Consider the following 13597-nt stretch of genomic DNA (forward strand, 5'->3'; position numbering starts at 1 on the left):
CTGACGTCACTGCCGCTGGCGCCCACAACTCCATTTCTATAGACCCACCGGGGGGACTGGCTGGCAGCGTCGGGTTGCCAGGTTCAGATCAATTAAGCACCAACAGGCACTGAAACCAGCGTCACCGGTGCCTTCCGCCTCTTCACGGCTCAGCTGAGGCACAATAAGGTGGAAGTGGCTCCAAGTGAAACCCTGAATAGTCAATCTAGGTGTCTGACAGAACAAAAGAGTGCTGCACTCAAGGAGCACTAAATGTTCGCACATTATGTCCCCTCGTGTTTTAAGACGTAGTATTTAAATTACAGAACCGAGGAGGTGCGAATTAAAAGGATTCTCCAGCGCTTCTTAACAGATTGCAGTGTTTATTCGGGGATTTTATGTTATTTCATCACTTCTAAGTAAATGCTTGTCACCAAGCCTGTGTTTTAATAAAGGTCATTACAGGGATGACTCATTTCTGTAGAAGACTGGAGTTCTTTGACGGCCAAGATTTTGGCTTGCAATGAATAAGACACATTTTGAGAGAAGTGGCACAGATCCCACGGGAATAAACTATAAAATGTGTGTGTGAATGTTTGGGGGGGGAGAAAAAAACAGACTGAACAAGAGACAAACAAGTGATGAAAAAAAAAAGACAGAGATAGTCTCATTGGTATTAGTCTGGGTGAGTTAAAAGGAAGCGCATTTTCCACCTCGATCAGACAACAACAGAGTGCAGCAGCAGTTACTAGAACAGAGCTCTCCGTTGTCCTCCAGTCCTTTCTGCCGTAACGGCACTTTATAGCAGCAGAGGACCAGCAGCTTCAGTAGAAACACAAAACACCAAAGAGTTATAAATGTCAGCTGACATTTTAGACGGGGCACCTCTGATTCTTGGAAGGAACAACAAACAAACGGAGAAAAAAAAAAAAAAAAAAAAGTAAAGGACGACCAGAGGACGTTCTGTTTGAAGTTGCATTGTAATTGCATTTATTTCTCCAATATATATTCACATTCATAGCAGTTTCACTACAGCAAAGAAACTATTTTATCTCTACAGTCATGAAAGAAATAAAAATCACAAAGTGAAAGTCAAGGACAACAAAGTATATCACTGAATAAAAAAGAAAAGAAAATCGGACACCAAGTCCAGTGGGTCTTCAAAACGAAAAGTAAAATTAAAAACAAGCTTGGCCTTTTTTGTCCCGCTGTGACACGCAAAAATGTCACTGGGGGCCTTGATTTTTTTGCAAATCAATGGATAATACTTTTATGAGAAAAAAAGAAATACACATTAAGGGCTGTAACACTTCAGGTGAAATTAATGCTGATTCTCACGCGTTGATTTGTCACTTTCAAAAACACGTTCAAACTTCTCTCTCTTCAAGAAAAAAAAAAAAAAAGGAAGAATTCGCATATACTTTTAGAGGATACAGTACACGACAATCCTTTGTTTCAAACACTACAGCTGCTAGTATTAAGGAGAGATTGACTGGCCTTACCCCTGGCTGCAGAAATGTGCAGCACCCAGTAGGTCGAGATTAATGTTACAAAGAGAAAGTGGTTGTTTTACGCACTTCCCATGAGCTCATACTGATGTTGGAGGACTGTCAGATGTGGTAATGAAAACACCTGTATGAGGTGTGTAAGGATGACTCGTTCGCCTGTCGTGCACGAGTGAAGATTCAACAAACAGCTTTTGAATGTCGCCTGCAAACGGGAGGGCCGCGAGCACGGTGCATTAACAGCAACGAAGATCAAAGAAATAGAAGAAGTAGTTGTCAGCTTAGTCAGAGGACCAAGTGAAACCACAGGTCCCTTTCTACTTCAACAGCTACTGGTTCCAGGTCATTAACCGCCGCGGAGGCCGGACCATACTTGCCTCCCACAGCTCTCTCAGGTCCCTTTTGTTTGCACACACAAAGCTCGGAACAACAGGGCTGTTGACGGGCTGAGGTAAAGTGATGCGCCTGCTAGCCTGCCATCTGTGGGGGGGGTGGGGAGGGGTGGGGGGCGGGGCAGGATGGCAGCAAGCAGGCCGGATGGAAAGACAGTCTTCCCTTGTGTGTCATATTTCGCCTCCTAACCTAATTCCAGCTACAGTATCGCTCACCAATAACGACCTTCCTTAATGGACGGCCTCCAGAAACCGTGCACCGGCGATGGGGAGTCTTCAGTCACTTGCAAAACCGAAGCCTGTTTGATACAGAGAGGCCTCTAATGCTAACAAGTTCCGCTCCATTAAATGAGGTCTGTTTTCTGTTGTGATTTAAGCAGACTGATGATCTAAAGTAGAGAAATAGATACTCCAGACAACGTACTGTCTCATTATCGTAAAATCTGCCCCTCCATCACTGAGAAAATCTGGAAAAGAAACTTTAGTTTAAAAAGTAATAGAGATATTTCTCAAAAAGATGATTGCTTAAGAAGAAAAACATCTCCAAAATACTTTTAAGTTAAGCCTGTCTGTTGGTGTCCCTTTTATCCGAGGGTTTGGAGTGGCAGAGGAAAAAGTAAGTACCGCTCACATAAAACGCCCTTATAATAAGGGTGAGTAAAACTGATTGACTCAATGCTACCATCCCATCAAGGTTTTACTCAGTCGACAAGCGTCTCTGCTCCACTAAACCTTGATTTAAGACAAAATAAGCGGGCACACACACGCACATGCCTGCTAGCAAGGCTCGCCGGGTCGCAGTGTGTCTACGCCGGGTTTTTGATGAGCGATCACGCAGCCCAACGAAACAACTGACAAAGCAGAAATACAGACAGGCCGAAAGGAAGCAAGAGGAAGTAACGGGCAAAGCTGTGGTCAAGAATAGTCACGAGGGATATCAGTGTTTTTCTCTGGGTAAAAACAAGACTCCCCTTGATGTTTTAAGAACCTTAATGAAGCGTCAGCAGCGCCATGCCCTGCCTGCAGATATGCCACGGCGGCTGACGCGTGTGGTTTTCTTCCATTGTGCGTATGAGGTGGTGTACCGACAGCATTAAGAGTCACTGACCCAGCAGAAGGAACCCATAATATGGGTTTGTTTCTTTTCCATGCCTGTTTATTTTATAAACAGTATATAAGATACGATTTTTTTTTTTAACACTCCTAGAATACATTTGGAATAAACAGTGATTTTTTTTTAATATACTTCAGTGGTATTCATCCTAACATCCCTTAATAAAGAGAGACACGTCCAGCAGTGGGAATATGGGAATGTACACTATGAGTACACTATGGCAAGAATACATTAAAATAACCAGTAGTGTGTCTACTCTGTAAAAACTATGTTGGTTCACAGGATCTCTGGCCTTGACTCGGTTCTGACTTGTGCAGTCTACAGCTCAGACGACGACAGCTCACACATGCACAAAGGCAGGCGTCTTGAAGGAAACTTAATATTCCTAAACTATTCAGTAAGACGTTTCTTTTTAAAATATGCACAGGGTGGGAAAAAAAAAAAATCAAAGGAGTGAGAAATGAAAGACAAAATATATCAGCCAACTGGTCGGGGATTAGCTGCGGTGGATTTTGCAGGATTAAATCTGATGAAGTGTCCTGTGAGAGGGAATTATTTGGAATAATGTGATAGCAGTTCCCTCTCATGAGAAGCCAGTCGCCCTTGTCTTCCCCCCCCCCTTTTTTTTTCTTTTGTCCCCTATCGGTCACGCTGCCCTGTGGCAATGTGCATGTTTGTGTACATGCTGTTATGAGTGAGCGAATGCCTTGACAGACGCACACAGAGTCGATAAACAAAACAGCCAGTAACATAAGTCTTTTCTTTTCAGTCTTCATTACACTCTCTCCGGTCAGCGACAGCATGTGTCGGCCGACCTGCTCCAACAATAAGATCCCCGTGAACTTTTCCAAATAACTAAACCAGCAGGAGATGGAGGTGCCAGGTGTGTGCGCACGCTGACATTTGCACCTATGCTTCTTAAAAAAAAAAGAAATAAAAAAGTGCTGGCAGGCGAAACAAATGCCTGGCAGACTTATGTAACACCGGAGGGAGAAGCAGGTGCACCGTAGAGCGTGTTTCAAGGTGTACAATAGTCTGTTGTGACTACAGTGTTTACCGTGTTCCCTATTCGACAGCAGGACATTGACAGCAGCGTCAATGGAATCTCTACAGGAAACATCAAGCTTCCACAAACAACCTCCCCTAACAATGCATGCTGGCTTTTACAGACACGCAACCTTCTCCCTCTGCCTTTTCACTTCTTTGGCGTACGCTTTGTTCCTGTCATCTCTCCTCGAGTTCAGGTACACCGATCAGCCACAACATTAAAACCACTGACAGGTGATGTAAATAACACTGACCGTCTTGCGACAATACAATTTTCTGCAGGGGAAAATTTTGGACCTGACATTCTAGTGTATGTTACTTATACACGTACTACCCACATAGTCCAGATCAGACCAGACACGCAACCCCCCCCCCCCCCCCCAGCAGGATGCAGCCTGCCACATACAAAAACAATTGGAACAACAATGAAAAACAGCACGAGGTGTTGACCTGGCCTCTAAATTCACTACATCCCAAACTGATCAAATATCTGTGGGATGGTCCACAGAGGTCCCCCCGTCAACCCATAGGACCCAAAGGCCCCCACTTGCCAGACACCACAGGACACCCTCAGAAGACCCATGTCCATTCTCTGATGAGTCACAACTGTTTTGGAGGCACAAGGGAGACCTACACAATATTAGGACATAATGTTATGCCTGATCGGTGTATATCCTAATAAAAATTTTCCATTCATCCAGACAGACTGGACTGGATGTTAACAGTGGAGAGAACAAAGGCAGTGGAGTTGTGAAATGAAAGGGACCGCAGATAATAAACCAGGTGTGGATATGCTCCAGACTTTAAGAATAGCACCCTTAATTCAGGGGAACGCAACAAACGAGGGCGAGCTGGTACAAAAAAAAACAACAATAAAATCTCCCTTTTTAACAAGGTTTCAGACAACAACACAGATAACAAACAAAAATATTAAATTGAATTATTGGACCACATAAATGACATGTATGTGCTGGGAGACAGTGTGGTGGCTGTGTGTGAAAGGACTGTGTGGGAGGCGAGGTAAAAGTGTTAATTAATCACACACATCGTCACTCTCCACACACATACGTACACACACACTCCCCGAAAGGTGCTCAGTCACTCCCGTTAAATTAAAACATAATGGTTAAAAGTAAGATAATACTCGATACATAGCAGGTTAATATAACTACGCTTGTTTCCGTGGTAACTAGGTTGATAGACAGCCAATCTAGGTTCGGAGGAGGCAGGTTGGGCTGAAGTTAATACTACAGTATCTTCATGGTAGGAGGATACGTGTTAGACTACCATACTAGTGGGATATTAGGGCGATAGGCGTGAAAAGACTGTGGTGGACCAGTCGCCATAGTAACACCAGTGTGGGAGCGCCACACGGCGATGAAGGCTGAGGGTTGGGGATCTGGCAGTGAGATGTGTCCATGATCACTCAGGGCTATAGGGGGAGCAGCTGCCACCTTCCCGGCCTCACGCGCTTCGTAGACTTCTGTACCTCATATTCTCTTCCTGGCCACCTCCGCGTCCTGGCACTCGACGGCCGACAGCGCTATGAGCATCTGGGCGGCGTAGTAGGTGGCCATGATGATGGCTCGCGAGTGGGGCACGGGGAAGCAGAACTTGTTGACGGCGATGGTGAGGTCGGAGACCATGAAGAGCACGGCGCCCAGGCAGGCGGACAGCTTGGTCCACGTCCACAGGTCGTTGGCGAGCTGCAGGCCCGCGATGGCCCTCCAGCCCATGAAGCCGATCAGGGCGATGTAGACGGCCACCAGGTAGGTGAACGGGCCGGACAAGTAGGGGTACAGCATTAGGTAGCTCACAGAGGACACGGCAGTGATCACCAGGCCAGCGCGCACGTTAAGGGGCTTCATCCCAAAGGCAGACGAGTAGAGGATATGGGTGATGGCAAACATCAGAAGGCCTGCAGGACATTATAGATAGTGTAATTTAGATAGATAGATAGATAGATAGATAGATAGATAGATAGAACCTGTATGACCATCAAATTATTTTTAGTGGCTTTTAATGGCTTTGCATTCGTGGATACAATACCAGGGAAGATCAAAGCTACAGGATATAAGGCCCAGGTTGAAATAAATCATAATGTAAAAACCCCATTTTAATAAAGACAGTCCTCCAGACAAGACTCCCGCATCACAACATAAAAAGATTCTCCTCACCGTGGACGAAGTAGCCCTGCTCCTGCCAGATGAGAAAGGCATCACCCAGAGCAGAAAAGATGAGACCGGCCAAGATCTTGCGGGCACTGGGGTGAGCGCCGAGGAAGCTGAAACCGTGGGCCAGTAAAAAGACCCACAGGCAGAAGATGGGCAGACATTTGATCAAAGCGCTGAACCAGGATGGGCTTGAGGTGGGCAGCCACAGGACAAAGTACACACAGGTTGCCTTGAAGAATGGCACCAGTTTGGGGCCTTCGCTCTTCACCTGAAAGGAGATTTAACATTTACATTGTTAGCTAAGTCATACAGTAATCGGTATTGCTCAGTTGTTAGCGAGTCACCGTCACTATTTGCACTGTTGTCACTATGTGTTGAACAGAACTTTGTGTGTTTGAAGTTTGAAATGTCACGGTCACGTCTCAACATTAGCGGAAACGTTTGAGTTAGAGCTGGAACAGCCTCGAGGCTGGCACGGTGTGGTTATTAGTTCATCACATGCATTTGTCCTGTGGTGGAAATGAAATTTTGTAGAAACAGCAAGCAGAAGCAAGTTCTTTGACTCCATGTAACCTTTTAATTTTGCTTGCCTCGCTTTCTTCTTTGTATCTAAAGTTGGTGGGGAACTGTGCGGCATATTCAAGGCTCAGGTTCTTCTTCCCAACTGCGTTACCAGTCATATTTCTTTCTGTCCAAATAGCCAAAGGCCGACAGGGTTAGAACAACACAAAAAAACGTCGCTAGAACAAGAAGCTTTCAAAACATTTCTGAAAAGACCACCCACCGACAGTTCGGAGAATTGCTAGAATCACTCACAAGTCGGAAGGCCGGGAGGGGATCAAAGACAGAAAAGTTGGGAGGGAGAGGAACCGAGTAAAGGCTCGCTAAAGCTGAAATCACTGGCGGAGAGATCAGGAGTTTAGACGGGGAGAAAAGGAGGAGGAGGAGGAAGAAGACGGGGTATAAGATCAGCAGGAAAAGGACTGAAAAGACTCGACAAGAGCCGCTGATTTGACGTCTCAAATCTTACTTTTTCCAGTTACCCTTTTGCATCTTTCTCCGCAAACATTCTGCCGTAAGAGAAATGATGCAAACAAAAAGACTGCTCTGATCTCAAAGTTCACATAAATAGGTAGAGAGATGTTAAAAGAAACAAGAGAAGACAGGAAGGCGAAGCTTTGGGGCGTAAGTGAGATGGGGGCTAGTAACATTCAGATGACAGCCTGATTTAGGAGTGGGTAAGTAGGATGGTGCTGAGAAGGAGAAAGGGGTAAGAAAGCCTGAGAGAATAAGGGATGGGAGGGGAGACAGGGGACACCATTGTTTGCCGAACTGCTCAATAAAACAGGAGACCAAATTACAGTGCACGATCAAATACAATGTTGAGTGACCTCAAGCTTGGCCCTGGTGTATCTGATAGGACTTCCAGCAGGAAAGGTTCACAAGTTCACGAGCATGTTTAAACAAAGTAAGGAAAGAGAAAGACCTACTGCCTGAGTTGGCCTTTACTTAGTCAGCAGGACGCTGCTGAGAAGTAAATTCACATGTTCCCCTCAAGCATGTCAGACTGCACCATTGCACCAAAACCAAAACACTCTATGTCATTAAGATCTGACTGTAGAGAATACGAGATGCTAGGACCGACTGAGACTGAGACACCCCGTGGTTTGTGTGAATTCAGTATGACTCAGTTGCAGTGGCGGCTGGTGAATTTTGTATTAGGGGGGGCGCAAAGTTTGTAAATCAAACCCCTGTAGGGGGCTCTGGGGGCATCCTCCCCCAGTAGATTTTTGTGATTTTCACGTACAAACTAAGCATTCTGGTGCATTCTGACAAAATAATAAAGACAAAATAGAACATCTCCTTACAAAGACAAATGGGGCCATGGAACTAAGTTTTAACTTAATTTATTTGCCTTGTAAAATCCAGCAAGTTTAAAAATGCTAATACATCAAACATTTTAATCGCATATAAATATTTGACCTGAGAACAGTTATTTTTTCATATGGATTTTTAGTATACCATTGAATAATGACTGAAATTTCCCATCCACGGGGCCAACCAAAGCGGTTTCATCAGCTTCTTCGTTCATGTTCACTGTGGTTTGTAGTCTGAAGTAATGAACGCTAGTTGGTGCTCCAGTATAATCGGTCCGCCGAACTCATCCAGTGAGAAACGTTCCGCGGTGCAAAAATAAGTGTGATTAAAATGCGTAAAAAATGATTAACCCGTTATTTTTGTGTAATTAATTAATCTTAATTAACAAGTTAAAGTCCCGGCCCTAGTTTTAAGTCCTTCATCCCCGTTGTAGTCCATAACATCTCTGTCCCGGGACTTTGAAACAGCACGCAGGGGAAACAAAAAAAGCCGTTTAACACGTTTGAGGTGAAGCTCCTTGTGTATGTCCTCCCACGATCAGTAGCCTGCTGCGAAATGTTTAAGTCCGGACAGTCGGGTCCCAACTCCTTCATCCTTTTCTTCTCCACAGCCGACCTAGTATATACAGTCAATTCAGCCGACCGACGAAAATTGCGCGAATGCTTCCTGATGGACGTGATTGATTGATGAATTGTCCAATCAAGCAGCCATCTCTTTGCTCAGTTACGTATGACTCAAGCGCGTCAGGGCGAGCCCCAAATCCTCATTGAAAATGCATTGAAGGCTCATTTTCCGAAAAAAAAACTTTTAACATGAGAGTCAATGGGAGAAGCTGGGGCGATTTTCCACGTTGATGAATTCGCCCAGAGAGGCGGGACCATTTGAAACGCGACTTGAACCTGACGATTCTGATTGGACAATGACAGATATTATGTCTAGAACACTGAAAACTACTTTTTCTGTGATAGAATTTGTAAAAAAAAAAATCCTCTTTCTCCCAGCTGGTAGGGCGTCGCCCAAATCGCCCCTATACACCATCCGCCCCTGCTCAGTTGGTAGCTGTTCAGATGTGGACATTTTATTTCAAACTGCGATCTCAAGCTGCAGTGTGAAATTCACAAATATATCAGATAAAATTAGTGTATCACATTTTTAAACGTGCTTAAAACGTACGGTAAGTTTCAGTTTAGCTTGTATGTACTTATTTTTCAGTCCTCATTACAATTCATTGCGTATTGTAAGGCGTATTCAATCAAATTCTTCATATAGCAGGTGATTTTCAACAAAACACGTGAACGATTTATTTCTTACAGACTATGCGACTCTAAATCTACCGTACTATTTAATTTTCTCATCCCTGTAATACAAGTAAAGGCTGTTTCATTAATATTTAGTTGGACATCTTCCAACCAAGGCAAAAAAAGCAATAACAGGTTTGGCAGTGTCTGCTCTGATGCGATCAAGATAAGTACTGGAATGAGCTGGAAACTAGGCATGCCAGGACTTTTATGGACAAAAGATGGGCCTGTGACACACACGACATATTAGTTGATGCATACTTGTCGAACAAACAACTTCCAAACTTTTGCAGCGTTCCATGACATGCTTACTTTTTCCTGATATTATAAGATAAACATTTGATGGCACTCATTCCTCCCTGAGGTGCCATTACACCATAGCAGGAGAAGGGGACGCAACATGATGATTTCATAAAAATCAGTCAAGCAGTTGTTTGTATACAGGTGATTGTGCAAAGTTGCTGTGGTTAGGTCAAACAACTGCGACAGGCCTAAACGAAGTCTTTCTGCATTCTGCTTGCGCATCCATTTAAGATATTTCCAGTCTCTTCTAGATGTAGTAGCATCAGAGAGAGGGATTGTTCAATGGGACAAAACTAAAGTTAGATTTATAATGGGAACTAATGCACTCCTCTTCATCGTGCACTTTGTCATACTTGTGTATCTGGGTGAACGGTGAGTCTATCTGTTCTGTTGAAGCCAAACGGGTGCCAAAAGGAAAGGACAACGCTGGCAGCTGTCCCAGACTCGGCTATATCAAAACTCTGCTTATCGGATCGCTGGTGGCTACTTAAGCGCAGGGAAACACAACTTACTGTATTTCTGTCATTACACGCATAGGGCCCGTGTATTATTTATATATTACAAAGGGCAGCGTGATCTGTATGCCAGTGGCCTATGATAACCACGGTTAGTTTGAATGTTGTCTGTGAAAAAACGGGGGAGGTGTGGATCAACAGTCTAATCAGTGGTTTGGAGGGTGAATACAGACTCCAGGAAGGAAGGTGAGGGGAAGTCAGAAACTCTCATAACCTCTGGTCCAATTCACCCTGTGTTTGGGCTATACTTCACAGTTTTGCTTCCCATTGTTTTTCATGCAATCTTATGACATCTACACAACAGGAAAAAAAAGAGCCTCAAGTGAAATAGAGAGGCATGACAGAAACAGCACAGATTACATGGGAAACGCCTGAGGCGCAAAGCACACAAAGTTAACTTGGTGTTCTGTAAAAGTGATGTTGTTTGGCTGGCTTAAACTGGAATATGAATTATGACAACATCAGAATATTACCTGTGTAATGTGTCTCCAAACCCATTACGGTAAAAAGTGATTATTGCAGCAAATTCTTCCATCAAGGAGGCGAAAATTGCTTTCTGGATGTAATAAACTGCTCTACGGCGGTTCTAATGGCTTCATTTCTCTCAGGGTCAGCCCTCCTGTTGTTTCTTACACTTGATTGAGATCTGTGTGGTTATGCAGCAAGGTATCATCTCAGCTGTAACCTACTCCGCTCAAATTCACAGAGGCGTCACTTTGTCTGCAGGAATACCGGAGAGACAGGGGCATTAGCAATGGATGGTAGCCCTGTGTGAAAAGTCGGGCCGTCGCCAGCGTAAATAACAAGCGCATACTGCCTCATTTGAGAGGCGAGCAATCAAGTGATTTTGTTATCATCCAGCTAAGTGTGTTTGCATATGCGCTGCGTGCTTGTGCCACATAAACACCTGCCTGCAGGGCGTTAGGGTTAGGGTTAGGGTTAACCCTGTTAAACAATAATACAGTTAATGATTGACTGTATTTGCATGGTTACTTAAAGGCAATGCTTCTGATATCTAAAACCGATGAAACAATTTGCAGGATCAGTGTAACATAATTGTCACTGTATATTTAGGCAAACTATCAGAAACTTATTTGAGTCAGGACTACAGGGCATGAAGAGACAAGCAGCTGTAGGCAGCAAACATAATCCAGCTAAAGCACCTTATAACATCCAGCAAGGATGACATCTAATAAACCATTCAGAGTGTCAGAAACATGATACACCGAAATATTCAAAGGCCGCTTAAGTCTGGCTTACTCAACAGAGGGCAGACGGAAACTGTAACGTAAGTACGGCCCTGGCAGGCTCAGCTGGCATGTGAGTCATATGACAATGTTATTTCTTTATAACATCACACAGCACTGTTTCCTTCCATCTTACGGCTGCTTTAGCTCCGGGGATAACTTGAGGTCATTTGCAGACAGGCAGTACAGTGCAGGGTTCCTTCCAGTTCACTTGGTCTTGGATGAATAATTTGTACACATGTGCACGCAATTTCTTTTAAGTATACATAGTTCAGCACACTTGGGGACAAGAAAGTAGATTTATGCCTCTGAAATTTTACCCAAAACAGCCAAAATGCAATTAGGGGCCCTCAGCTGTATGACAAGGCTACGGGCGGTCCCCAACAACAAGTGCGATGTCCACATTTTTTAAGGACATAATGTGCTCTGTTGGATACTGCGTCAAAAACATTTAAGCTGTGTCTTCTTCTTCGAATTAACTAAGCTGCAGCAGACCTAACAGAGGTAATATTAACTTTCCACAATACATTTTCCTCTGAGATTTTACTACTATTACAATAAATCTTTTTAAATGCAAACAGACTCAAGACATCTTGACCAATGCATTCAAAAACAAGGGAGTTTAAAGACAGAATGACGTCTGATGTTTGTCTGCAGTGGCCAATGTGATGTTTTGCGATGACCACAAAGTCGATCGAAGACGTTACAGGGAAACGGCGCTTTCCAAAAAAAGTGTTTTAGCCGCCGCTCCTCCTTTCCTTTTCACAGCAACACTCTTGCCGTGGCTCGATAAACGTCGAGCAAGCCCCGAACCTGCGCAGCATCCTCATCGCTGGGGCAACTAGTCTGTATGGCAAGCATTCCTTCACACAGGCTCCTCTTGCTAAGTGCACATCAGGGTTTCCTACAGGCCAAGTTACACCACACTGTGTTGTGTGAACCCTGCGAATGGGGTGAATTCTCATAGCAGCCCTGTCAAAGTAAGAAGATGCTGGTGCCGGTTAAATTATTCATGCAGCTATTTTTTTATTTTTTTTTTGTCAACTGGGAGCATTTCCTAGCTGGGTCGATTATGGGGCTAATGTGCAGGCTACACAATAGTCTATATAAAGCACAGCTACAGCAAATGAGATGAAAAGAAAGGCAACCACAGCCAAATGCTGCTGCTGCTGCTCGGCGCATGCGTTACTGGAGGGTACAGGAAAGAAAAAAAAATAGACAAAAAAAAAAGCTCGTCACATGACAGGGTTTTCTTTTTTATCAGAAAAACGTAGAAAAACGTGTGTGTTGAATGCGGATAAGGAAGGAAGAGCGTGAGCAGTCGCCTCTGTGCCAAAATGTAAAGGAAGCGGCTTCACGGAACATGAAAGTTCCTGCACTAGTGTCTTCAGCACGTCCAGACGCTCTCTGTAAAACAGCGAGGTGCTAAGACAAGCAAAGCGGGTGTCTGCGTTTTTATTTTCTGCAAACGCTTATCCATTTAACTCGTATTTAGCGGTTATTAAATGATGGACACACCAAGAGAGCATTGCGCTGGCCTTCCAAGACAAAGTGTGACAAGCTGTGAATAATAACGACAATAAAACAATAAACGCTGAATTTATGACTCGACACAAAGCGGGTATAAAACAAAAGAAACGACATGAGGATGATATCTTTGTTAAGTGTTGCTGTCTTGTAACTAGCTTAACTATAGCTGCAATTGTTTCTATGGTATTCCTGTTAGTTTTAAACGCTGGTTTGAGAATGATACTCACCACTGTTACCGGAGAAACCATTTCTCGCTTTACTGGCGTCCGAGACTGTTAAAAAAAAAGGGAAAACAGTGACTAAAGTCGCTTGTGTCTCCTTGTTTATGTTGTACTGACTGAAAGAAGGATGCCGATTGTTTTTGTCCTCGATCTGGTGGGCGGTCCGACGTCTGGTAGGAGGAGACTCAGAGCAGGAACGTGGGGTAGGCCTCTCGCTCTTAGCCAATAGGATTAGAGAGTAGTCGGGAAGGGGCGTGGTTAGAGGTCAGGGACGCCCGGATAGGAGGAGTCGGTGGTGTTTACAATTACATATGGGAGCAGATGGCCTGTATTTAAATTCTTACTGAAATGGAGCTTGTTGTAAATATGTGTCGATTTACGAGTCAGCGTAAAA

General features: G+C 44.1%; 1 protein-coding gene across 1 annotated transcript; it reads right to left on the reverse strand.

The window, feature by feature from the left end:
- Positions 1 to 987: 987 nt before the first annotated feature.
- tmem86a (transmembrane protein 86A) lies at positions 988 to 13364 on the reverse strand. Its single transcript, XM_084554582.1, has 4 exons — positions 13210 to 13364; positions 6215 to 6479; positions 4462 to 5955; positions 988 to 4128 (listed from the first exon to the last, which is right to left on the reverse strand). The coding sequence occupies exons 1-3, from the start codon at positions 13228 to 13230 to the stop codon at positions 5528 to 5530; spliced, it is 714 nt and encodes a 237-aa protein (XP_084410708.1). The 5' UTR covers positions 13231 to 13364; the 3' UTR covers positions 988 to 4128; positions 4462 to 5527.
- Positions 13365 to 13597: the final 233 nt, after the last annotated feature.

The sequence above is a fragment of the Chelon labrosus genome, assembly GCF_963514085.1.
Source record: "Chelon labrosus genome assembly, chromosome: 11".
In the NCBI taxonomy this organism is placed as follows: domain Eukaryota; kingdom Metazoa; phylum Chordata; class Actinopteri; order Mugiliformes; family Mugilidae; genus Chelon; species Chelon labrosus.